General features: G+C 39.1%; 1 protein-coding gene across 3 annotated transcripts in view; it reads left to right on the forward strand.

The window, feature by feature from the left end:
- The window catches only part of BNC2 (basonuclin 2), a 430,229-nt gene that overhangs the window by 400,120 nt on the left and 5,705 nt on the right, over nt 1-24,404 (forward strand). For all 3 annotated transcript variants that reach the window (XM_046023703.1, XM_046023704.1, XM_046023705.1), the window contains one exon: nt 7,164-9,133. In XM_046023703.1, the coding sequence (XP_045879659.1) occupies nt 7,164-9,133 (1,970 nt within the window). The remainder of the gene's footprint in view (nt 1-7,163; nt 9,134-24,404) is intronic.

The raw sequence follows: 24,404 nt of genomic DNA on the forward strand, positions 1-24,404 counted from the left end.
TTTGGTGCAATCCTGGTGTAAATGAGTATGTTTCATTCTGCCTACAGATACTACAATTGTTTCAGCTGGCCTAGAATCCTTAGCCTAAACTAGTGGAAAAGCATAATCACATGAAAGAGCTCTGTGTGAATAAAGAATGGTATAATTTTGTTTACTTACACAACCAGACTTCTCCAGTGTATATTGTACTTGCTAATGGTGTATCTTTCTCAGTCAGTGCCCTCCAAGAAATAGCTGTTTAAATGTACGTTTGCTACAACAAATACTCATGCCAAGTTCTTTTCCCACATAATTTCAAGGGTTTCTCAGAAATTATCACAACGTTGCTTTAAAAATTTCCCTAAGTACTTCCCAGAATCTATTACTTTCAATAACTTTTTTCTTTTACCATTTTTACTCCTCTCCCCTTCTTGCCTGCTTCCATACGCACGCATGCAGGCACATAGACACACAAAACTTTGGCCCATGCACACTTAAGATTGCCAAGTCATATAAATTATAGAGCTAGATAAAATTTAACAAAAAGAGAAGGGGATTGGCTGTGATGTAAGTGGAGAGCACCCAGACCAGTTAAACTTTTTGGCTGAAGAGAAAAGTTTTTGACAGTGGCTTGACTTCAGAAAGACAATTTAAATGGAAATATCTGCATGGTACCTATGGACCTATCTGGGTTCTAAAACAGGTAACTAGTGGGAGAATGGGACAAAAGAGGACTGAAAGTTTCATGACTTCTATAATTTTTTTCTTGAACCACATGTAATATTCAAAGGCTTCCCTTCCACAGAGTATCCCCTTCAAACTCCTACTACTTCCAGTCCTCAGAGCCTGCCCTCTGCACCCACGAGTGGCACCCATGATCTCTCCATTCGCAGACCCCATTTAGGAAGTTGATGGAGTGCCCCTGTTCATATCACCTGAGATAATGGTCTGAGCCCATTGCTTGCTCCTGAGGTGACCCAGCAGTAAGATGATCTATTTCCTAATTTCTGGGTCACATCCTGACACATGTTCACCTAACCAGGTGTCCAGCACAAAGTCAGGGAGAGGCAAGCTAAGATGAATTAGCTGACAGTTCCTCATCAACACCATCTGAAGTGTTCGTGAAAGTACATGCGCATAGTGTATGTCTGCCGCCAGTCAGTATTAGCTGTGTAGGGAAGCAGTCTCTGGTTTTTATGACTACATACCCTCTTAGTAAAAATGTATGAGCTGGTACCCTAATATATGTAAAGCTGTTCTAAATTAGTAACATATTACTGTAAAGCCACATACAAAATATTAGCAAAAATCATCTTATAGGTAAAAAAAAAAAAGAAAAAAGAAACATGTTTACTCCCTATGTCATAGTGGATTGTGGTACATACCCTAGTGATGGAAGAGACGTGTGTGTTTGTTATTCTCGTCACAAAACAATGCAGGAAACAAGAAGTAAGACAGTCTCTAAAAGGGGGAATTTGTGAATGTTGAGTTCTGAGCGTGACTTCATGTGTTTGCCTGATTTAATGTTTTAGGTCAACTTCATTGAGATATATTTTTGCATACAATGAAATGTACCAATTTTAAGTGTATGTATCCATGTAAACATCGATACATGTCATGTATCTGTATCATCTAAACATCTGTATTGTGTCATGATATAGAACATTTCCGCCACCCCAAAAAGTTCCCCAGTGCTGTTTGCAGTCAGCCCCTCCCCCCTACCCCCAAGCATCCGCTGATCTCCCTTCTGCTTCTATAGTCTTACCCTTCCCAGAATTTCTATGATTGAAATGGTAATATGTAGTCTTTTGAGTCCGATTTCTTTCATTTTTAACAGTAATGCTGTTAAGCGTCCTCCATGTTTTTTCCTGTGTTTCACTAGCTTAGCGGTATTCTGTTACATAGGTCTCTCATTCTTTGTTTACCCTTAAGACTTAAACATCTAGAAAACCAGGTAAAATTTATGATCTGTAATAGTCTTTCATCAATTTTTAACTCTACAATTACTGTTAAATTTTACCTGATAGAGTTCCAAGCTACATACTCTTGAAATTTGGTAATTCCCTACCTTCTACCCAGCCCTATTCTTCTTGCCTTGATATTTGAATTAATCGTGAAGGATAAAAAGTAAAAAATTCCAATGGGAAACTGGTCATGAAAATAAGTTGCCAATATGGTTATGTTGGAATAATTTCTTAAGATAGCACACTTCAAATCTAGACATGAAATCAAAAAAGTACATCTCGTAAACCTTTGATTTTTTTTCCACGTGGTCAGCATTCTCTATATAGCTCAGTATCATTTAAAGGATTTAAAATTATATCAGAGGAAATATTTTTAGCTAATAATTTTAGGAATTTTAAAAATATATGTCTTAAATTTGGCTTACAAGAAGTTCATGTAATAAGAGTAGAAAATTAAACTATTCTCTGCCTTTTTTAGAATTAAGCTATTTACTTATTTCTTAATGATTTGAAGAAGCCTAGAGCAAGTAAGTCCCAGATCTCTGCTGTGTTCACTGTTCTTCCCTCATTTACATGCATGGACAGAAAGAAAGGCATTGTTTTCCCTCTGTGCTGTGGCATGGTGGGGCCTGCCATGGACACACATAGGTTCCTTTTGGACTAAGGAGTTCGTGGGCTTGAGGTCACGTGACAACCTAATTATCCCAAAGTTTCTTATCTGGTCTTTCTTCCATCTTTTTACATCCTTTCCTTCTCTACTGTCCCTTTCCCTTAGGTAAGAAAAACCAAACAACCTTACTTTGATCTTAAAACTATGGGTCATATACTCTGTTTTAACGTGAAGAAAGGACTTAAGTAAAACTATTGACAAATAGTTGTATACAGTTATAAAACCAGGACAGTTGATTCTACTACAAAAAAAAGATTTTTAAAAAGCACTCTGCAGAGCCATACAGAACCAGGTGCCAGATTTCTACTGAGTGATAATCACCAGTTTCAGCAAAATAATAAAATGATGTCTTTTCATTTAAAATAGTTATATGCAAATATTTTAAGTGTTTTATACTTTTTCTGAACCCAGTAAAACTGGTTTATAAGTTAGGATTATTTGGTCTTACTCATCTTTTAATTAACAGTATAGCTAGTTATTTCACAAGAAATCAATGCTTATAATAATACCTTGCATTTCACTTACCTGGGTAAATCTTATTATCCTCGTTTTGTAAATAACAATTCCCAATGTAAAAGTTTAAAGGTCACTGAACTCTGGTTTTAAATGGGAAAGCCTTACGGAGCTGACTCACCGACTGTAAGATGGAATGGGAAGGACAAGAGTCGAGTCCTGTTACTCTGCTGTGATTTATTATTCCTGCACAAGACCCATGTCGCATTATGGGTTGGTCACCAGTCAGGACATTCATATTGGTCTACCAGACTGAATTTTTGTTTTATTAATGTTTATTCTGTGATAAAGCCTAATTCTTTTTACGGCTCTTATTCACTCTGGTAAGATTTACTTGACATGGCCAGGGGGCCAAGATTTTAGATCTGTACTTCTCAAATTATTTGTGAGGAAGGACTAGTTCCCCACCCCCCAACTCCTCCATCACTTTTGAGCCACTACTTAAGTTAAATAAAATAAAAAGAAATTCATTTTTAAAAAATCATCACGCTTTTCATTGCTGCAATAGTCATCACATTGTCTTGAAGTCTTCTAAATGATTACTTTCAATGATTTGCAGACTGGTCCTTTTTAATAGCATATAGACACCTTGTGGAAATTTTTGCTTTAACACAGGAGTCCCAAGCCACTGTTTTGAGAATCACTGCCCCAGAGCATGCTTATCTCTGTCACTGAGATCTTCAGGAAGAAAGAACACAGGCCTGCCTTTTTGGGGTGACTTCCAAATCCCATTCAACCAGTTTATCCATGGCTGTGCTAAAACTGATAGCCATTCCTACCATTGAGCTTGCAGACCCATGATGTTATATAAGAATGCCAACTTGCTTCTTTCGGCAGTTGCTTTGTTTATGAGCATGATGATAGTAGATACCTTTGATCAAATACAAATGGTGGCTTCTTTGGAAAGAACTTCTGTGATGCTTCATATTGCCTGGATGCAGAGGGTGCCCTGTCAGGGGAACCCCAGTGTGAATGGGCAATGTGGATGTTTGTCCTGTTCCCAAGCACATTTGTTTGCAAAGATGTTATGTTGTCCTTCTATGTAACTATAAATCACTGTTTCCGTTATCACTATAAATGAAGCTTCTCTTTTATGATTCAGGCTACCAGCAAAGTTCTAAGTCTTGCTTACCTGGACCTCTTCTACCAGAAGTAAGTGGTTTAACGTAACAGTTCCATTTTATCAGAGACAGCTACTCAGGACTAAAAGAGGTCTGAAAGGCAGTGGTTTTAGAAATAGCGGCAGGCATTGTGGCAGGCCAGGAGAAAAGAGAAACCATATGGGACTGCTGTGTTCTGTTGGGGGAGACAAGATAGGAGGGTGATGGGAAGGAGATGCCTCAGGTGGGTTTGATCAGTTGCTATGGTTTCTAAGGGCTGTTTTAAAACCAGCGGCCGCCAGCTGTGTAAGTACATTCTCGACATGCAGACTCAGGTGCAGGCTACCTGGGAAGGAATGACTGCGCTGCTCAGGTCGCACTGCAGCCTGAGAAACAATCCACAGTAAAAGCTTCCAGAAAAGAACAATTAAGAGAGTGCATTTGATGGTAAAAGAAAAGTAGTGTAGAAGTGGACGTTACAGTGCTCCAGAGACCAGCCTTGTGCAGGAGAAGTCCTACTCCTTATTGTCATAGACTCAATGTGTCCACTTGGGAAATGGCGTTATGGACGACAGTCATTACTACGCTCTATGAACTTAGAGTCGGAATTTCTGGATTCGAGTCTAAGACCCCAAGTTAGCATCTTGGCAACCTCAACCAGCCATCCCCCTTTCCTTCACCCTGGGCCCCTCATCTGTTACACATTTGCTGAGCTCTGGAAGCTATTAGGAGGTTCAAATGAGATAATCTATACAAAATCACAATTTATTTTTCTATTTACCTACAACACCAACACTCCCCCTTGCTTTTCCCTATTCCAAAAAAAAAAAAAAGGATGTAAGGAGACCGATTGCTTTGAGTGATACTTTTTAAAAACTGGCTATTGCAGGACTCCAGAATCACCCAGAGTCCTCATATGTACATATCATTATGTAAGTATTCTGAGCAGATAGCTGCATGAGGGTATTTGATCTGAGCTCATGTTATCTACAACATGAAAGAGGGACAGTTTTTGCAGGAATGGACACCCACATGCACATGCCCAGGCATGTACTTTATGTAAAATGATAGAGTGCTGGAGTGGGTCTTATCAGGAGTGGTACATTCTTTTTTGTAAAGCGATTTAAATAAGTGATAACTATCTCCTTACAGCCAAACTAGTGGTCGTGGTTCAGACCATACAATTGTGGTCCAGAGAGAATTTGATATCACAAAGCTGAATAGAACGATCCATGAGATACAATTTTTCATCACAAGAGTAGTATAGTTTCCTTTATCTTGAATGACGCATTCTACGTTAACACAGCACAGTTGATGAAACTAAGAACTTCAGATTGGTACCATACCATTAACTGATCTAGAGACTTTATTCAGATTTCGCCAGTTTTCCCACTGAGGGTCTTTTTCTGGTCTTGTGTCTCTAGAGTCTCACATTACATTTATTTGTCCTGTTTTCTTGGTCCCCACTAATCTGTAACCATTCTTTGGTCCTTATTAAAAAATCTTTATTTATACTTTGAAGAGTACTAGCAACTTTTTTGTAGAATGCCCTTTGATTTTGCTTTATCTGATGTTTTCTCATGATTTAGATTGAGGTTATACTTTTTTTTTAACAAGAAAAGGATGACATGCATTTCTCAGTATATATCAGGAGGTAATGATGATACTTACTGCTGGTGATGTTGACTTTGGTTACTTGGGTAAGGTGGTGTCTGCTGGGTTTCTCCATTTAACGTTACGGTTTTTCTCTTTGTAATTAATAAGTGTCTAATATTTTTTAAAGAAGATTATATGCTTCCTTAAATTGATAGGCAGGTTGAGGCAGGTACAGGTTGTGAAAGTGTCCCGACCTGGTTAGGAAGAAGCTGTGCTCTAGAAAATGATGGAGTCATTATTTACGCATTTGAATACATTTCTACCAGCCTATGCTGAAGTGGATTGCCTGACATTACATTGCAGGATTTTTAAGTCCTACCTCCAGGCAAATCTCATGGTTACTAGCAAAAATGAAAGTGTGAAATGCTTTTTAATGTATATTTAACAACACATAGTCTGGTGATTACTGATGTGTATTCTCTGTGGACTCCCTTTGCTATCAGAGGAGGATGTTAAGAGAAAACATTTTTACACATTTATTCTATCTAAATCCATCACATGTTTACTTTCTAAATATCTGTAACTGTCACTTATAACAAGATCATAAAAAGTCAGGTACTTAAAGTCTAACTCAAACTTTGAAGCCTAGGATTATAATCAATTTTCAGGAAAAGTACAATCACTGTTTTTCCTTAATGCTACCTTATGAGATTGTCTATTAGTAAATGACACTAAAATACAGCCATTAAAGAGAGAAAAATACCATTTAGTAATGGAGGTATAGACAGCAAAGCTCCTTTTTTCATCATTTTGATTCATAAAGTTATATAATAACTCCTATTTAAAGGAATTTTCATCGCTGAAGCCAGTATCATCTGCTTGTGTCAAGGAGGTAAATTTCACAAAATGTACTTAATCCATTCCTATGGTATCACTATTTAATACAGATTCAGGTACCATTTTTTGCATTTTTACTGGGTTGCACAGCAAGAGTTCACGTCTTATACTAATGTGTGCTAAGTAGTTGCATTCTGTATAGACCGTTGTTGTTAAAATAGTAGTAGTGAAGGCATGTTAGATCACAGAGCCCCAGTGGTCTACATTTTGTTTGCTTTGACGTTAAACTCAAATCCGTTTCTCTAACTGTGACTCTAATTACTGCAATTGCATGGCAGAAAAGTTTGCTTTGTAGGTTGACTTTTATGAACAGTGCTTGTGTGTTTTCTGCTGTTGCTCTCAGTGTTTCATGAGCAGGCAGAGCACTTCAGTTGCATTGAATAATTTTGCACAATCAATAAGTTTTTGTGTTTATCTTTGTTGTTTCTTTGATGTGGCCTCTAGGATGCTGCCGGCAAGGTACTGGACCGCTGGGCCATCATGTCTCGAGAAGAGGAAATCATCACCCTTCAGCAGTTTCTGCGGTTTGGAGAAACCAAGTCCATTGTGGAGCTGATGGCAATTCAGGAGAAAGAAGGGCAGGCCGTAGCTGTACCATCTTCAAAAACAGACTCAGACATAAGGACTTTCATTGAGAGCAATAATCGCACCCGGAGTCCCAGCCTTCTTGCTCACCTAGAGAACAGCAACCCTTCCAGCATTCATCACTTCGAAAACATCCCCAATAGCCTTGCATTTCTGCTTCCATTCCAATACATAAACCCAGTCTCGGCCCCACTGCTAGGATTGCCTCCAAACGGGTTGCTGTTAGAGCAACCGGGACTAAGGCTGCGGGAACCAAGCCTTTCAACCCAGAATGAATACAATGAGAGCAGTGAATCTGAAGTATCTCCCACACCTTATAAGAATGATCAGACGCCCAATAGAAATGCCCTGACCAGCATTACTAACGTGGAGCCCAAAACCGAGCCAGCCTGCGTATCTCCCATTCAGAATTCTGCCCCAGTCAGTGATCTGACCAAAGCTGAACACCCAAAAAGCTCCTTCCGGATTCACCGGATGAGAAGGATGGGTTCAGCCTCTAGGAAAGGAAGAGTGTTCTGTAACGCATGTGGGAAGACATTCTATGACAAAGGTACTCTCAAAATTCATTATAATGCTGTTCACCTGAAGATCAAACACCGATGCACCATCGAAGGTTGCAACATGGTCTTTAGCTCCCTCCGAAGCCGGAATCGCCACAGTGCAAACCCAAATCCTCGCCTCCACATGCCCATGCTACGAAATAACCGAGACAAAGATTTAATTCGGGCCACATCAGGAGCTGCCACCCCCGTCATAGCAAGTACAAAATCAAATCTCACACTCACAAGCCCTGGCCGGCCCCCAATGGGTTTTACCACTCCCCCACTAGACCCCATCTTACAGAATCCTCTGCCTAGCCAGCTGGTGTTTTCTGGGCTAAAGACTGTACAGCCAGTTCCTCCATTTTATAGAAGTTTACTCACTCCGGGGGAAATGGTGAGTCCTCCAACCTCCCTCCCGACCAGTCCCATCATTCCAGCCACTGGTACCATAGAGCAGCACCCCCCACCACCCTCTGAGCCCGCAGCACCAGTAGTGATGATGGCCACTCACGAACCCAGTGCAGACCTGGCGCCCAAGAAGAAGCCCAGGAAGTCCAGCATGCCTGTGAAGATTGAGAAGGAGATCATTGATACCGCTGATGAGTTTGATGATGAAGATGACGACCCCAACGATGGTGGAGCTGTGGTCAACGACGTGAGCCATGACAATCATTGCCACTCCCAAGAGGAGATGAGTCCAGGCATGTCTGTGAAAGACTTTTCTAAACATAGCAGGACCCGGTGCATTTCAAGGACTGAAATAAGAAGGGCTGACAGCATGACTTCCGAGGACCAAGAACCTGAGCGGGACTATGAGAATGAGTCTGAGTCTTCAGAGCCCAAACTAGGCGAGGAGTCCATGGAAGGGGATGAGCACATTCACAGTGAAGTGAGTGAAAAAGTCCTGATGAGCAGTGAGAGACCTGATGAGAACCACAGTGAGCCCTCTCACCAGGATGTCATCAAGGTGAAGGAAGAATTCACAGATCCCACTTACGACATGTTTTACATGAGCCAGTATGGACTATACAACGGTGGGGGAGCCAGCATGGCAGCCCTGCATGAAAGTTTTACATCGTCTCTGAATTATGGCAGCCCTCAGAAGTTCTCCCCAGAAGGGGACCTGTGTTCTAGCCCAGACCCCAAAATCTGTTACGTGTGCAAGAAGAGTTTCAAAAGCTCCTACAGTGTGAAGCTTCACTACAGGAATGTTCACTTAAAAGAGATGCATGTCTGCACGGTGGCTGGCTGCAATGCTGCCTTCCCCTCTCGCCGAAGCAGAGACAGGTCAGTAAATCTCCATTGGCTGCTCCTGCTGGGGGTGGAGGGTGCAAGTCATGCTGGACTTAGCATTAAAAAAATCCAACCGAGATGGTTTTGATGCACTGTAAAGATTGTCTGCAGTGACCATGAGATAACCAAGCTGCCATGCTCGTGAAGGATTGTTGCAGTTGGTGCTTGTTATGACTAAGCATGCAGAATCATGTGCCATCTTACCCAGTAATGCACGCCATTTTTCTCTGTGCTCTGTGTATGTGTGTGTGTATGTTTCCCCATGCATCTAGGTGTGAATAAGTTAACTATGTACACAGTTCCCTGCTTCCTCATGAAGCTTCACGTAGAAGCCGCAGCTTCTGTTATATATATTTCTGCTTTGCCTTGTGGCTTTTTAATTAAATCAATATATTATCTTCATACACACATATTTATCCAATATAGAAACAGAAATTTACGGATGGAAAGAACCATAGGTCCAGGACATCGAGACAGCCTGCATCTCCGTAGGTATAACCAGAAATGTTATCATTCTTACATGAGTATTTAGTGTGTCCTTGAATTCTTGTAAGAGTCATGAAAATATCGGAAGAAAGTGGGACCAAAATAATTATTTAATGGGGGGAAATGGTATGGTGGTATGGGTTTCTTTATTTTAACTTAACAGTATCTTTGAGCACATCTCTAAAATACAGTCTGTCGTGGGAATTATGCACAGAAGGGGAGGCATGCATATACTTTTAGGATCAGTTAGAATATATTATGTCCAGCCTTGAAATGACATCAGACCTTGGCTATGTGGCTACAGCTCTGAAACAGTTGGGTTTAAACAGAAGCAGCTGGTCTTAAACCTCCAATGTTCTTTTTCAAGCTTAAAGAAAATGTAATATAAATGGAATGTGTCAAGGTGGTCAGTGGTGGGGTAACACAGTCATCCTACACTCAAGATAAGCTTGCAGGCAGATCATTTACATAATACACTAGCCCAAACCAGAGTCACACACCAGTTAATTCTTCCTCTTCTGTCCAATGTGGCTTTTTGGTTTTACGCTGCCTTTTAAAATATTTTTAGAAAAAATTTCATTACATGGTAAAAATCAGTATAGTAGAAGAAACAGAATTAACTGGAAAGTTTCCAAATAGCCATCCCCCAAATTCTTGCACTTAATCATTTGGGTAGAATCCTTTGACAAAGTAACAGAAAACAAAAGTACCACTGAAAAGTGGCGACCTGCCTCTAGAATATTTGGTTTCATTCTATGCATTTAAAAGATAAATCTTTTTAAAAATAAAAGTTAAAAAAATATTTTCCATAGTACTGAAATGCAAGAGGCCCAATCCATTTAAAAGCAAAATTTCTGAGAAAAGTAAGTGGCTCTCTTTATACTCAACATGCTCAAAACATGCTTTGAAGAGAAATCTGTATTCTCTAAGATTTCACCTTCCCCAGCCTTCTCTCCCACGCTCCTTTGCCATGTTCTGTAAAAACAGTTTATAGTCACAAAGTCCTTTTCAGTTCTGAGTTACCAGTTCACAGTACCAGAATACAGCAGATAAGATAGCTATAATTTGAATAATAAAATACACTACTCGACACAACCTCCCACCCCCAAGTTTGTGAGCAATACTCATTCTTTTATATTTGAAATAGTGCACTTGTGATAATGAGGTTAATGCATTGGATTTTTTTTTTAACAAAAATAAAAGACTCATGAAAACCTGCATAAAATATTTATGGAAATGGAGTGTTTGAAGACAAGCCAAAATTTAAGCTTATTTGCATGAATTCCTATCACAGTTTTAGTTGGTTTGCTGAAAATACTGCAAGTCATAACATGGGCATAAATGGTTTTGGGACCAAAAGGCTACAACACCCAAAGCGTGGTGCTTTCATTTATGTCAAACCACTAGAAAACACAAGCACTTGTGTTTTTATGTCCTAATGCATAAGGAAGTGCTGTTGAAAGTGTGGTTTGTCTAAGGAAAAATATTTATAAATAGCAGGAGAATCTTTCGGTCTCCATTTTTCTAAGGATTAGGAGCTTGGCAGATGACTAGAGGTATGGAGATTTAGAAGAAGTGTCTAGGGTAGGGTAACTGGATGTTCTAGAGAAGCAGAGTACAGATACTCTCCCATGTGTCTTCAGTCACACAGGGACAGCAGAGGATAGGTGATACATTTCGTATGGGTGAAATCGCACATCACAGCTAATCTTTATAATTCTGGAGTTGTGTAATACATGATAAATGAAGAAAAAGCAAACCATGCAAAGGAAGCTTTTTGACTCTCACTTGAAGTTTTGCTTTTCAAGAATGCTCACATTTTTGGATCCCAAGTTAAAAACTTCTCAAAAACTAAGATACTTTAGTTTTGACATTTTTTCCCTTAAAAAAAAAAGTGTTCATCCTTGTTGAGTCTATGACTCAAACCACCACACAACCAGAAACAGTGATGCCGCTGGGGAAACTACCTCTTCCTGCATCTCTGCAGAGTGAGCTCACACATAACCAACCTCCCATTTCAGCCAGTCACCATCACTTCTGCCACTCCTTAATCTCCTGTTTCACAGAGCCTCTTGGACCATATCTCCTCCGATCTACCACTTGGACTCAACCTTCCCCCTTTTTCTTCACTTTTGCTGTATTAGTCACCACAGCCCCAGGAATCTGGGTCCCTGCTTTTTTCTTCTTCAGTTCACGATGAAGCTAAGACAGATTTTCTTACCTTTCTCTGAGCCAACAGACGTTCCCAAACAGAAACCCTTCTTTGCCTTTAATCCTGCTGTCCTCAGGCCTATTTCTTTCCTTTCCCCAGAGTCTTGATTCATCCATCCTTGACTCCACAATGTCTTCCTTGTGCAAATAAAGCATTAGAGGGGATTTTGAGTGGGGGTTGAAGTGTGCAAGGCTACAGGATGTGTAGTGATAAAACTAACAGAATAACTCTCTTCCTTCTGTTTATAAAAGCAGTCTTCTTGTCTTTGGTCTTAGAACATCTTACAGGAGTGATACCCAGGTCTTCTTGGCTTTTTCCAAAATGGCTATACATGAGGGAATTGCGTTTTTGGTCTTCAAATAGACATGTTAGTAAGATATAAGTAGAAAGATATTAAATAGTGTTTTTTCCATTTTGCAATGAGAGATTGTCCAGGTCTTTGCTCATGGTCTTTCTAGATTTTATAAGATCAAGTTGAAGGCTTTTTGAAAAGCAAAAATGTTCTTTGTCTAAGGTCATACAAAGGGAGAAGCTGTGGCGGCGGGGGCGGGGGAGAGGGGGTTCCAGGTGTGGTTTGTTAGGGCTGAAGGTTCTAAGCACAGTGTTGAAGGTATCCTTTTTTTATACAGTTGTGACTGAGTGTGAGTGTAATAAATTCAAGAGCAAAGAGGACCATTCCACACTAATGATAGAGAGCAGTGTACACAAAGATCAGTTCATCTAGTTACTAGGTGGATGTTGGAATAATTTTCATTCTTCGTTATGGAAATGAAATGTATATTATTGTCTCTGTGAAGAACTATGGCACGATAAGGTGATTACTAAAGTGTTTAACTATAAACTGATAATGTGATATAGTGTTAGACCTGACGCTCCCTTAAACATCCTTCCTTCCTTCCTTCCTTCCTTGTTTATCCCTTGACTTTTCTGCTACTAAGATACTGTTCTTTAAAGGATCGGGAAGCTGACTCTCCATTTTGAAGTATGCACATGAAAAACTGCCTGGGAAGAAGAAATTATAACTGGCTTAAAGCAAACCTAGTCTTCATAAAGGAAATTTTCTTGGAGACATGTCCTAGTCAGAATTAGCTGGGCCTAGTTTACCTTTGGTCATTTCTCATCATCTGTCTTGAATTTCTATCCCGGGGCGGAACAGTCATGGATCACCTGTATATAAGGGAAGCCCATTTATAAGTAACATTTGGTTTGTATCAAAACAACAGTAACAACAACAACAAAAACAAATGCCCTTCATTCCTCTTTCCTAGAATTTCTTATCATTTGCTAATACCTTAAAATCTATTCATACCTGTTTTAGTGATTGGCAATGTTAAAAGTCCCACAAGTAAAATGAAGACTTTGCACACAGAAATGAGGTGATCTGCCCAGAAAGAACTATATGTCCCTTTGTTTTACATCTTCCACGGTCTTTACCATCTTCGTTGCTCCCTTCTGAGAATAGCAGCCACTGATGGCCAAAGTTTGTCTTAAATTTTATTAGAAAGGTAAGCATGTATGTTTAATCTTCAAGGTGTAGGAAAGATGATGCAGCCCCATGAATAAATTTAAAAACAAAATAATATTTGCTTAGGGTGATTTATAAATAAATATGAGGCAACCATTGGTGCCAAGTGTGAACCTTCTCTTTGATTGCTAGTTAAATCAGTCCAGATTTAAACATGTAAACTTCTTGATTTGTATGGAGGAAGACATCTGTATTTGGTTTATTAAAACCTGCTGATGTCTCCAGAACTAAATTTGTTCCTATATAGGCCTCTGGGTAGCTGTAGCTAAAAAGCAGAGATGTATAGTTTTTGCCTGTCTGATTACCTGACTTCCAGCCCTGTACAGGTGTGCAGGAATAAATTAACATGAGCTACCTCTGATGAGCCACTGCATACATTAACGACAGAGGTGAAGATGTGAAAACGTGCTACCTGCCTCCTGTTATCACCTTCTCAGCGGCAACATCCATTTTTTCATCATTCTCTATGTTTGGAAACTTAGAACTTTTCTAAAGAGAGATTTTCAATAAATGCACATGATTTCACTACCTTCAAGAAATGAGCCACTTAGCACCAGTTTGAGGTAACTATTAGTATATTTGCCTTCATATAATTAGCCGTCAAATACAGCGTGTTAATTTTCTTCAAGTACAAGAAGAGAACATTTTAAGGCATTTCATTTCCTGTAAGTTTGCCAATCAAACTGAAACTCTCCTTTTCCAAAAATCTTTTATAAAGTGAAGTTGTGCAGGTCCTCTGACACTTAAATGTTGAGGGAGAGATTTCCCCTCCTTTACACTATTTGGTTTCACAATAGAAGCCAGCAGATCAATAGGTCTTTTGTACTTATCTCCATTACTTTCCATCAAAGGGAAACAAACAGAATAAATCCCCCTTCTGAGTAATTGCTAGTTGTGCCTTCCTCAAGCAAAACTTTGGTAGTAAGATAAACTTCGGTGTCATTCCTGTCTCTGGGGTTCTTTTTATATACTGGGAGAAGAGCAATGAGCAAAACGGTCTCCTTGTATCATGGGGAGAGACTCTGACAAGCCTAAAGTGAGCCTCGGATCTTCCTAATGATCTCCTGCTGGCCCAGCTGGATGTAAGACAAGCTCATTTAAGCCTCTGCTGACCTTTCACTCCTCCACTCCTAGAACCACACCAGTCACTTCCACCGTCTTCCAAACTCAGTACCAAACAGACAACACAGCTGAATGGTGAATGAGTGACAAAGAGATGCTTACATGTTTCTATTGATCAGAGTTACATTAAACCTCTTATCGATACATAACCTCCTTAGCACAAACATGCTCCCTACGCACTGCTTATTCTTACCCTCTCTTTGAAAGGAACAGGCTGTTACTCTTGCCAGCATTATCTTGAAATTTTAGGTAAAAGTTGCACTTAGAACAGAATGCACATCCTGAGTTCACAGGCAGTATTTTTCATGATTGGCAACACCTTGGAAGGGTCATCTTCCTGATTTCCACCTCTCTGGGGCCTGCCACCATCTACCTGACACCCTGATAGACTTCACTGGTTTGGTCATAATTATTCTTCTACATAATTATTCAAGATACTTGTTCCTGTAGATAATCTTTTCTTTTTAAAAAACAGAGGCCATTCACACTGAAAGTGGGTCATAAGACTGCACACATACATTAGCAGTCGATGGTATCAGTGTTGTCCAGAGTGGTTCTCTCTCAGAAAGAACTTCTAACCGTGAAAGGCTTCTAACCATTTCTCTTGCTGTGAGTGATCATTTGTTGTTGTGCTAAGAGGAGGGGAGACTTTCCTCTCTCTGCTGAAATTTCTTAGTGAAGGTCGGGCTAGAAAGCATTTCTTTTTCTTTTTTCTAAAGCCTCAGAAATAATTTAATGTTTTTCCTCTAAGACTCCCACAAGCTTCAAATAAATTAATGTGGCAGAATATGAAAGGAGTTTACACTTGCCAAAAAATTACAATGTCATAAAAAAGGGATTTGGTAACTTCAATTCTTGAGTGCCGAAGGGTGTGTGTGTGTTTGTGTGTGTGTGTACATGTACATGCATGTGTGAGAAAGAAGCAGGCTATGAAAGAAGAGGAAAGACTACTTTGTAGGAAAGGACAATTTTTCTTCAGTTACTTAACATAAAACTACACTTTTAAAAAATACCTCGATTTTATGTCCCAATGCAAGCTGCTTGAATTAAAACAGGAGTTGTAAATTCCTGGTAAAAAGCTGTTATGCCTGAAGTGTTAGTGATCTTAACTCTAGTACTTTATGGAGTTTATTACTTCTTTTATTAACTAGGGGGAAAATTGTTACCCACTTCTAGTTCAATTCTTTTTCTTGCTTGCTCTAATTATTTTGACTTTACCTTGGGAAAAAAAAAAAAAAAAAGCCAAGTGTTTCCAGTTAGATATATAACTGATGCTTCACTTTTGCTAGAGCATATATCAATCTGAATTATTACCAGCTATTCAAAAAATATGCTAACGTCCTAATCTAAATGCATCCACATAATGTATATGTGTGTTTATACATAAACATCCACATAAATAAGAATATCAAAAGACAGATCATTCTTAATTGCCAGAACAGACATGTTCATCTTGGAAAGTAATGTATGAAGTTACTTTATCACACTGATGGGAAATAACTGGATTTTGTAAGTAAAAGGAGACAGATTGGGACAAGGAGCATGACGGACGCTCAGAAGACAGCCTCTTCGGTCCGATGGCCAGCTGAGGGGGGCCGCTCTGACTCTGCTGCCTTTTTAGCCTGCTCTGTCACTGAGGGGGCACTGGTGGGTCAGTTCGCTCACTAGTAATTGTGTTTTACAGACTTCTAAAGCAATTGGCTCAGTCAGTCCCAATTCAATAAAAGTGGAGAGCGAGAGAGAGAGAGCACTTTTGTTCTATTTTTTACTTGAAATTATTTCATTCAGCAGTCTGTCTTTTTTATTACCAGGACTTGACATTAGCACTCCAAGCTATATTAGCATCCATTTCAGCAGTTCAGTAATGGTATTAAAAAAACACTTAACTTCAACGGTGAATGGTTGTATGACAGTACCATAAAAAATCCACATTAAAAAAAAACTCATGTATTTGTCCCTGCAAATTATTTTTCACTTGTTTAACCACTTCAAAACTATGTTCTTGTGATGGTTGTTCACGAGGACCGTCTTATTCTCAGAAGCAGCCAATGGCACTGCTCTGTTGATGAGGGAACTGGGGAAAGAGGATAAGAAAACCGGTAGGGAAAGGGTAGGTAAAGATGCTATTTACCCTGTAGTTAGATTACCTTCCATTCATCAGCAGAGATAGAATTGGCAACCTCAGAGCACCCAAGGTGAAATTCTTGGATCCTCATACATAGCTGGGATTTGATTTTGAACCCAACACTCTCCAAACTTGGGAGCAAAGCCTAACTACTTTGGCACTGCAGTGTGCTCATAAATGACTACATTAGATTCTAAATTTTGATTAAACATTCAGTAATTAATCAATGGTAGACATGAAGCAGTTGGCAAGGTCCAGAGCTGCAAAATGTTTAAGACATAAAACATTACGAAGTAATTAGAATATGCTCCTTCAAGAGAAGGATTGCCTTCAATAAAGAGGTAAATGATAGCATCCTGTTTATTGTGGACGTAGGCAGCCAGAGCAATATGATAAACTGCTGGAGATACACATATCAGTAATCATCCACATTATTAGTGCCATTAATCATAATTCCAAAAATATGACAGCAGCAGCCAACTTTTTGACCAATTTTGCTTCTGCCTATTGGCCATTATAACTTTGCTAATAGACTGCGGAGCTCCTGTGCGTGGCCATTTGCATTGAGAATAGAAGGTTAATTATATTTGAGCTGCTGATTTTTTCTCTCCTTGGAAAAGGCTTAGCACTTTGACAATCCCAGGAGCTCACTGTTGTTAAAACAGTAAAAGTACTTTATTGAAATTTTCTTTGTTGGTCAGGAATGAGGAGATGTTTCAAATGAGATATAAGCGCCAGGGATAGCCGCTAATGTCTCTTGCTCCACAGTGATCCTTGGGCAGCAAGATGAACTCCGTGGTTTCTTTAGATCACTTTGTTCTCTCATTTCTCTTTTGCAGGTGGGTAAAGATTTCAGCACTATATGGAAATCCCACAAGATTAGTGGTAGTCTCGATATGTAGGACTGAGAAGTTAGGGGGAATGGCTCATAATATTGAGAGAAATCAGCAGATATTTTAATATAAAATTCTACTTTCCCTATGCTCATGTGAGTAAAAAGTAAAAATAATTTCACAAAAATTGAGTGTTTCTAAAAATTGAGATGTTTAATGGCATAGGTACATTGCTGGTGAGTTAACTGAAGTTTTCATTGGTATGTTTGACATTATTTAACCAAGAACACAAATTAGATTTTGCGCATTCTTTTTGTTCATGTATCTCTCTTTTTTTTTTAAGATTTTATTTATTTATTTGACAGACAGAGATCACAAGTAGGCAGAGAGGAGGAAGAGAGAGAGGAAGAAGCAGGCTCCCTGCTAAGCAGAGAGCCCGATGTGGGGCTTGATCCCAGGACCCTGGGATCATGACCTGAGCTGAAGGCAGAGTGTTTAAACCAGGCGCCCTTGTTCATGTATCTTAAGTAGTTTCATTTTTAACAGAGAATTCCAGATAAGGCCATAGCTAAATGATAATACTGGTGGTCTATGAAATTGGGAATCTCTAAGAGTCCCAATCTTAACTTTTTAAAATATCTTAAATTAACCATTTTAATGATGTAAATCATTTTTGAATATTTGGTCTTAGGAAGTATTTCCTTTGAAAAAGATCTCAGAAAGAAACAGAGGTTTCACATTGTATGTATTAAAAAAGAATGCTTATTTTTTAAATGGCAGAAAATTTTCAAGAGAAAAATGTGTTCCTATTATTTTAGACATAGGTCTTCTACGCAGTTTATTAAAGTCAGACCATTAACACAAGGGTTGGAAGATTTGAGGTTTAGTTCATCCAGGGTGTGTGTGTATTAGAACTCAGATTTGTTTCATTCCTTAAAAGACGTCAGTGGGGGCGCCTGGGTGGCTCAGTGGGTTAGGCCACTGCCTTCAGCTCGGGTCATGGTCTCAGGGTCCTGGGATCGAGTCCCGCATCGGGCTCTCTGCTCAGCAGGGAGCCTGCTTCCCTCTCTCTCTCTCTCTGCCTGCCTCTCTGTCTACTTGTGATCTCTCTCTGTCAAATAAATAAATAAAATATTAAAAAAAAAAAAAAAAAACGTTTAAAAGACGTCAGTGTTCATGGCCTTTTTTCTTCCCACCGATAGTAGTAAACTGAGCACCATATGAGCTGCCTGACTGAGAACATTTCTGAATGCTGTGAAAACATAACCCTCTTCACAGTGTAGCACTCCTCTCACGTTACAATGCAACAGGTACCTATTGAATTCAATCAGCACCCTGGAGAAGCCTTGATGTGTCAGATGCAACTCAAAAGTAAAATGGTTAGGGAACAGGGCTGTTGGATATCAATTCTACACTTAACCTGAGCATCCGGCATTTTCCATCTACCAATCTGCCTTCCCAAATGCCATTACTACATTAACATTTTTTATGCATTCCACAGCAATGACAAATTGTTTTCTAACTGTAGCGCCAGATTTAGTATGCGAAAGACACGTTCGCCTCTGCCAACAAACCAATAATTCTCACTAACATCTTCAGAGTTACAACATTTATAAAGTTGCAAAGTGGAGTAAACAAACCATCTGTTTGGCTTTTCCATATATGTCATGCTTTCTTATTAGCATATTACGATTCATTTAGTAAACAAATTTGGTGATTTCGTTCACGTCAAAGTTAGGTCGGAAGCTTGAAGATGATTAACATTGCTGGGACATGCACATTAATACATTGCTTCCTCGGCAAAGTTAAATGGCTTCTCAGGAGAATCGCCCCTTGTTGACAAGATGAGACTGTCAATTTTGTTTGCCTGCCACATTAGGGGCCGTGAGGGGATGGCAGGCTCTGAGAGAGGGGAGTCATGTAGGCAGCATAATTCACTGTGAATTGAGAAAAGAAGTCTAATTCTGATAAATGGTCGACCCCAATACATCCTACCTGTTATTACAACAGACGTGCCGTATCTGTGCAGTAAATTAGCTAAACCCCTAAAGAGTTTGGTGGGAGCTTATCTTCAAGTGAATAATTTGAATGTAGAGGGAACTGTCTGCGTGACCAGTATGGATGATTTGTTTTATATTGAAAGAGATTGAAGTGACTGAATTTCATAGTTTTAATTTGCAAGAATTTGCTTAGCTTTTATTTCTTACATTTAATATGTACTTCTTTTGTTTTGTGTTTTTCTTGAGCATTCACTAAAACTGTACATTCAGTTTTTGGGTGTGTGTGTGTGTGTGTGTGTGTGTGAGCTAGAGATGGTTTTCAGCTCTTCTGGAGAGGGTCTTCAGATAATTGCCTATAGAACAACTACTAGTTTTGCAGAAATGTGTACTATCAAAAATGTGATTTAACTCACAGAGCTGTAAGCCTCCTACCATTAATACAAAAATCGTGAGGAGTTAAATGCAACAGATAATGTCAGAGCAATCCAGATAAGAAGAGAATTAATGAGGGGCAGAGGTTTTAAGTTTTCATTTCTGTGGATTTGGATAGATGATGTACATTTCTGTTCAGGAGTGTTGTTGATTCAGTATCCCACAGTACATGGAAATCTGGCATCTAGGTTTTTCCAGAATGGTTATACATTTATTTCTCTATCATTTATGCATATGTATATAAATACACACACATACGCACACACCATTTTTTGGGTATTTGTTATGTATACATCATGATCATTCTGGACAGTGTAATTTGAGGGATGTGTGTGTGTGTGTGTGTGTTGAATGGCAAAGATAAGAAAATAAAGACAAAAATTAGTCCAGTATGGAGCCTCAATTCTATTTTGCCTGAGATATTTTAATTATTTATCAAGTATTTTGTTTCACTGAGTTTAGAATGGTTCAAAACTGATAAAGAATTAAGATTTAGACATTGAACTTCTCATGTAACCTATGGTCTGATTCACCATTCACCATTTTGACTACTACATTCTGATTTTCTAATTTGAACATGAAATTTTTCCTTAAAAAAAAAAGTTCCTTCCCTATATATCAAAGTCAAAGTTAAAACCTTGAAACACTTTTTCTTTTAAATGTTTTAACTTTAATTTTTACAAGTCAAACATTGTATTAGTTGAACTGGGCATTGGAACAAGAGAGACATGAAAAGAAGTGCCCAGCAAGACTTCTTTTTCTCTCTTATTTTCTCTCACTTTGTATTTATGTATTTACTTAGCTGTGTTTGATTAATTTGATGTCTTCTGTGGATGCATAGTAAAGTTTTCTTTATTTTTTTAATCGAGATATAATTGACATAAGTAAAATTTTTATTAAAGAAACAGAAAAAGAATGGTGGTCCACTTTAGTCCAGTAAGAGTACTTCCACTCAGCATTACAAAGTGTTGTTTGGTTTCGTGACTTCTCCTACCCAAGGCGTCCTTACTTTTTGCTCTTAAGGATAATCTTAGTTTTCAAAAGGCATTTTGTAAACTCACAGTGTGGAGGGTGTAGGAAAGAGTACAGAGGCTCAGAGAAAGTAGTCATAATTCCAAGCAAGCCCAAGTTACAGGACTGTGTCATGCCTTAATCTGTATAGTGTTTCTGTGTACACACTAGGGTATTAATAGGGCCAGAATTACCCTTTGCTGTATTACCACTGCCTTTTCTTAAATATTCTGTCATGGTTCCAATCTTGGGATCATTGTTTTCTCTTCTACAGTGTATTTTGGGAGAAGCTTCTTTACGACTCATGCATATTTTGATAGAAGGCAAAAAAACGTACTTTCAAGTATCTCCTATGTGCAAAGTGTTCTACTTTACTGCAGGAGAGGCTGGAGGTTGAATGAAATTTAGTTTGTAAGTCTTGAAAGTGACCATCTTGGGGCTACATTTTGGACTCCTCCCTTAGTGAGTAGTACTGTCTGTACTCATTAATACCAGATCCCTATTAAGACCAGATCCTTACCCGCCTAGGAACTCATCTTCTCTCTCCATCCCAGTCTTTTTTTTTCCATGAGAGGAATATACATCTGCGTATCGGCAGCAAGTATCAAAGCAAGTAGAAAGAGCTTTCGTGATGTGTATGATCTTGTATCATATAATAAGTTTGAATATAATCTAGATTTTTGCTAATGATTATTTCTCTCTTCTAGAGATAAATATTCATAGTAAGTCCATTTCTAGGAAAACCTTCTGTCTCTGGAGAACTCAAAATTGGGTTCCTTCATAGATTGCTCCTTCCACTTACTACATATATCTGCAACACTGCTTCCTCTGTGAGGGCTCTTTCTCCAATTTCCAGCACTCTCTGGCCTTCCTCCCATTTTAGAGTCCTCTTCTCTCCATCTGATGGACAGTAGGCATGAGTTCTTTCTGTGTCTCTTCCATCTTCCATTTCTTTTTACCTCTTTAATTTTGCTGATCCAAATGAACTTATAAATTGCTATTAACCCTAGGTCTTTGTATCTCCTCATGAGGACAGTGTTTTATGACAACTAATGGTTTGGATCGACTGATTCCAGAGTCCGGCAATTGGTCTTTGTTAAGATCAAGTGCTGCCTTCTGTCTGCTCTGTAGAGGCTGAACCTAACCTCTTGAGGAACAGGATCAGTACTCTGTAAAGACTCTGTCTTCTTTCTCTCCTCCTCTCGCTTTTCCTCTTACCCCCCAAACATTACTGTGTGAGTTTGTTAGAAAATCTCCCAAGCCTGCTATCACGAGGGTGAATGAGCAGACTTTCCACAACCTGTTCTTCCCATCCCCACTTCAAGTGTTTTGCATATGGTATTTAGGAGGATTATTAAACAAAAATGAAATAGATTAAGAAATGAGCATAAAAGAATCAATTCTCTGGAACTGTGGTTGCATAATGGAAATCGACTACCATGAATGAACCCTTGTACTGAAGTTATGAACAGCAGAGCTAATGCACTGCCATGAGTTCATCTTTATTATTGCATTACACCTGAATCAATTGATAAAATAGCCTTTTTTTTAAAAGCAAGGGATGGCAGTTAATTGAATAAAAGTCAATGTAATTATATTAGCAGAGGCCAACAGTACTGCTGACAGCGGAAAAGGGACACTGTTGAACAGAGTGCCAGAGCTGGTCTACACATTTCTGCACATCGTTTGGTTGACAGATACTGAGGGCTGGTACATCATCTAATTAGATTACAGATTGCTGTTGCTGTAAGTGAGAAATGAAGAGAAACATCTCTTCCTGGTAACATATCAGTAGAGATGTGTAATTTCACAAGTCATCTTAGGAAAGAAGTGTCCATCTGGGTGATCCGTGTGTCCTCTTGTCAATGTTAATTTATTCTTCCTTATTCAGTGTGTCTGGATGTGACTGCTGTGTGTCTGGCTGCTGTTTTCTCAGCAGTGAATCTAGGAAGTGGTAACTGCAGATGTGTGAGAAGCAACGGAGTTCTAGATTACAGTCGTCACAAAATGTGTGCTTGTGAAATTAAGAAAGTGGGGAGGGTGTTAAAAATAATAAACAGAGGGGTAGGCTTTTGTGGGCTACTTACGGTTGGCAGTTTGTTTTATCGATAGAGTCATAGGACGCGGTGTAACTCTGTTTCCACATCCTTATGATAAGTGTGGGGGCGTCACACCCGCGCGTCAGGGTGGAGACCGCACAGTAGGTGTTTCCTGCACTCTGCTTGGCAACCTGCACTTGGAGTCATCTGCCATCTGACACCCAGGACACGGGGAGCAACAGTGTCAGAGCAGGGACCGTGGGGACAGCTTCTGTTTATCACTCGCATACTCCCCCCACTCCCCGCCCCGCATGCATCTGTGTAGAACTCATTTATGGATGATAATGATGCTGTGAATTTGGTTTATCTTAATTCGATTCATGATTTTTGGATTATACAGCCGATCTGAAAATCATCAAGACAGCATATGAGATGATCGCTTAATGACAGAAAATGATTTTGTGATCAGAACATTTGAAATCCCTATTTTATTGTTTAAATTTTTTTTAAACCAGATGTCTAGAATGTGAATTTGTTTTCTCTCTCTCTCTCTCTTTCTCTCTCTTTCTCTCTCTCTCTGTCTCTCATTCTTGCTTTCTTTTGTGATCGATTTAGCAAAAGATTAGAAAGCTGATCTTATTATCACAAGGTAAGCTCAGCCTTCCTAAGTGCAGTGTGGAGAGGGCTGCTCCCCTCTACCCCTTAACACCCGGAGTGCTATATATTGTCTTGTGTGGAAAGGTGGAGAAGCCTTTTCCTACCTTTCTTGTCTCTGAGGCACATACCTCTCAACCATCTCTAAGAAATTTGCCATGCTTGTCACAAAATGGAGTGACTCATTTTGGTCCTGCATATGTTTTAATTATAATCAGGAGGTCTGTTGAATATTATACTGGCCATTCTAGGTCATTTCTATTATCACAGTTACTTCTAAAAGATGTAGAGCTTCTGCCATTATCGAGAAGCTTTTATGTATCTGTGTATTTATTTATTGGTTTATTTTTTGGAAGGGTAGCCTCCAATTTAGGTGCTTGTCAAATATGTGAGCCTTTGCAGGTGGAGAGAGGTATATGCCCAAGGGCACTTTAAAAATAAATGGGGGATGTAAATACAAAGGCAATGTTTTCAGACAGATAATAACATATCAGGCTTTGTAAATCATGACATCCCTATGGATGCTGTGGGACAAATCCTATCTTTGTTTCTCTTTTTGTTTTTACACAAGCAAAGCACTTAGTAGAGTAAAAGTTTTGCTTGTCCAAGAAGTACAGATTCCAGTTGTTAAAATAGGGGGACCATATATTGTGCTTGATTTGGGGGGTATTTATTGTGTGTATCCTTTTCTTTTTAGTCCTTTTGGTTTTTTTCTGTTGCTTAGTGTGATTTTTTTTAAAGGGTGGTTGGGTTTTGTTTTAAAAAACAATTTATGTTTTTCAGGCTTTGTTTTAAAGGATCACATTTTAAAGGTTGAATTACTCGA

This window comes from Meles meles, chromosome 11 (assembly GCF_922984935.1).
Source record: "Meles meles chromosome 11, mMelMel3.1 paternal haplotype, whole genome shotgun sequence".
NCBI classification, from domain to species: domain Eukaryota; kingdom Metazoa; phylum Chordata; class Mammalia; order Carnivora; family Mustelidae; genus Meles; species Meles meles.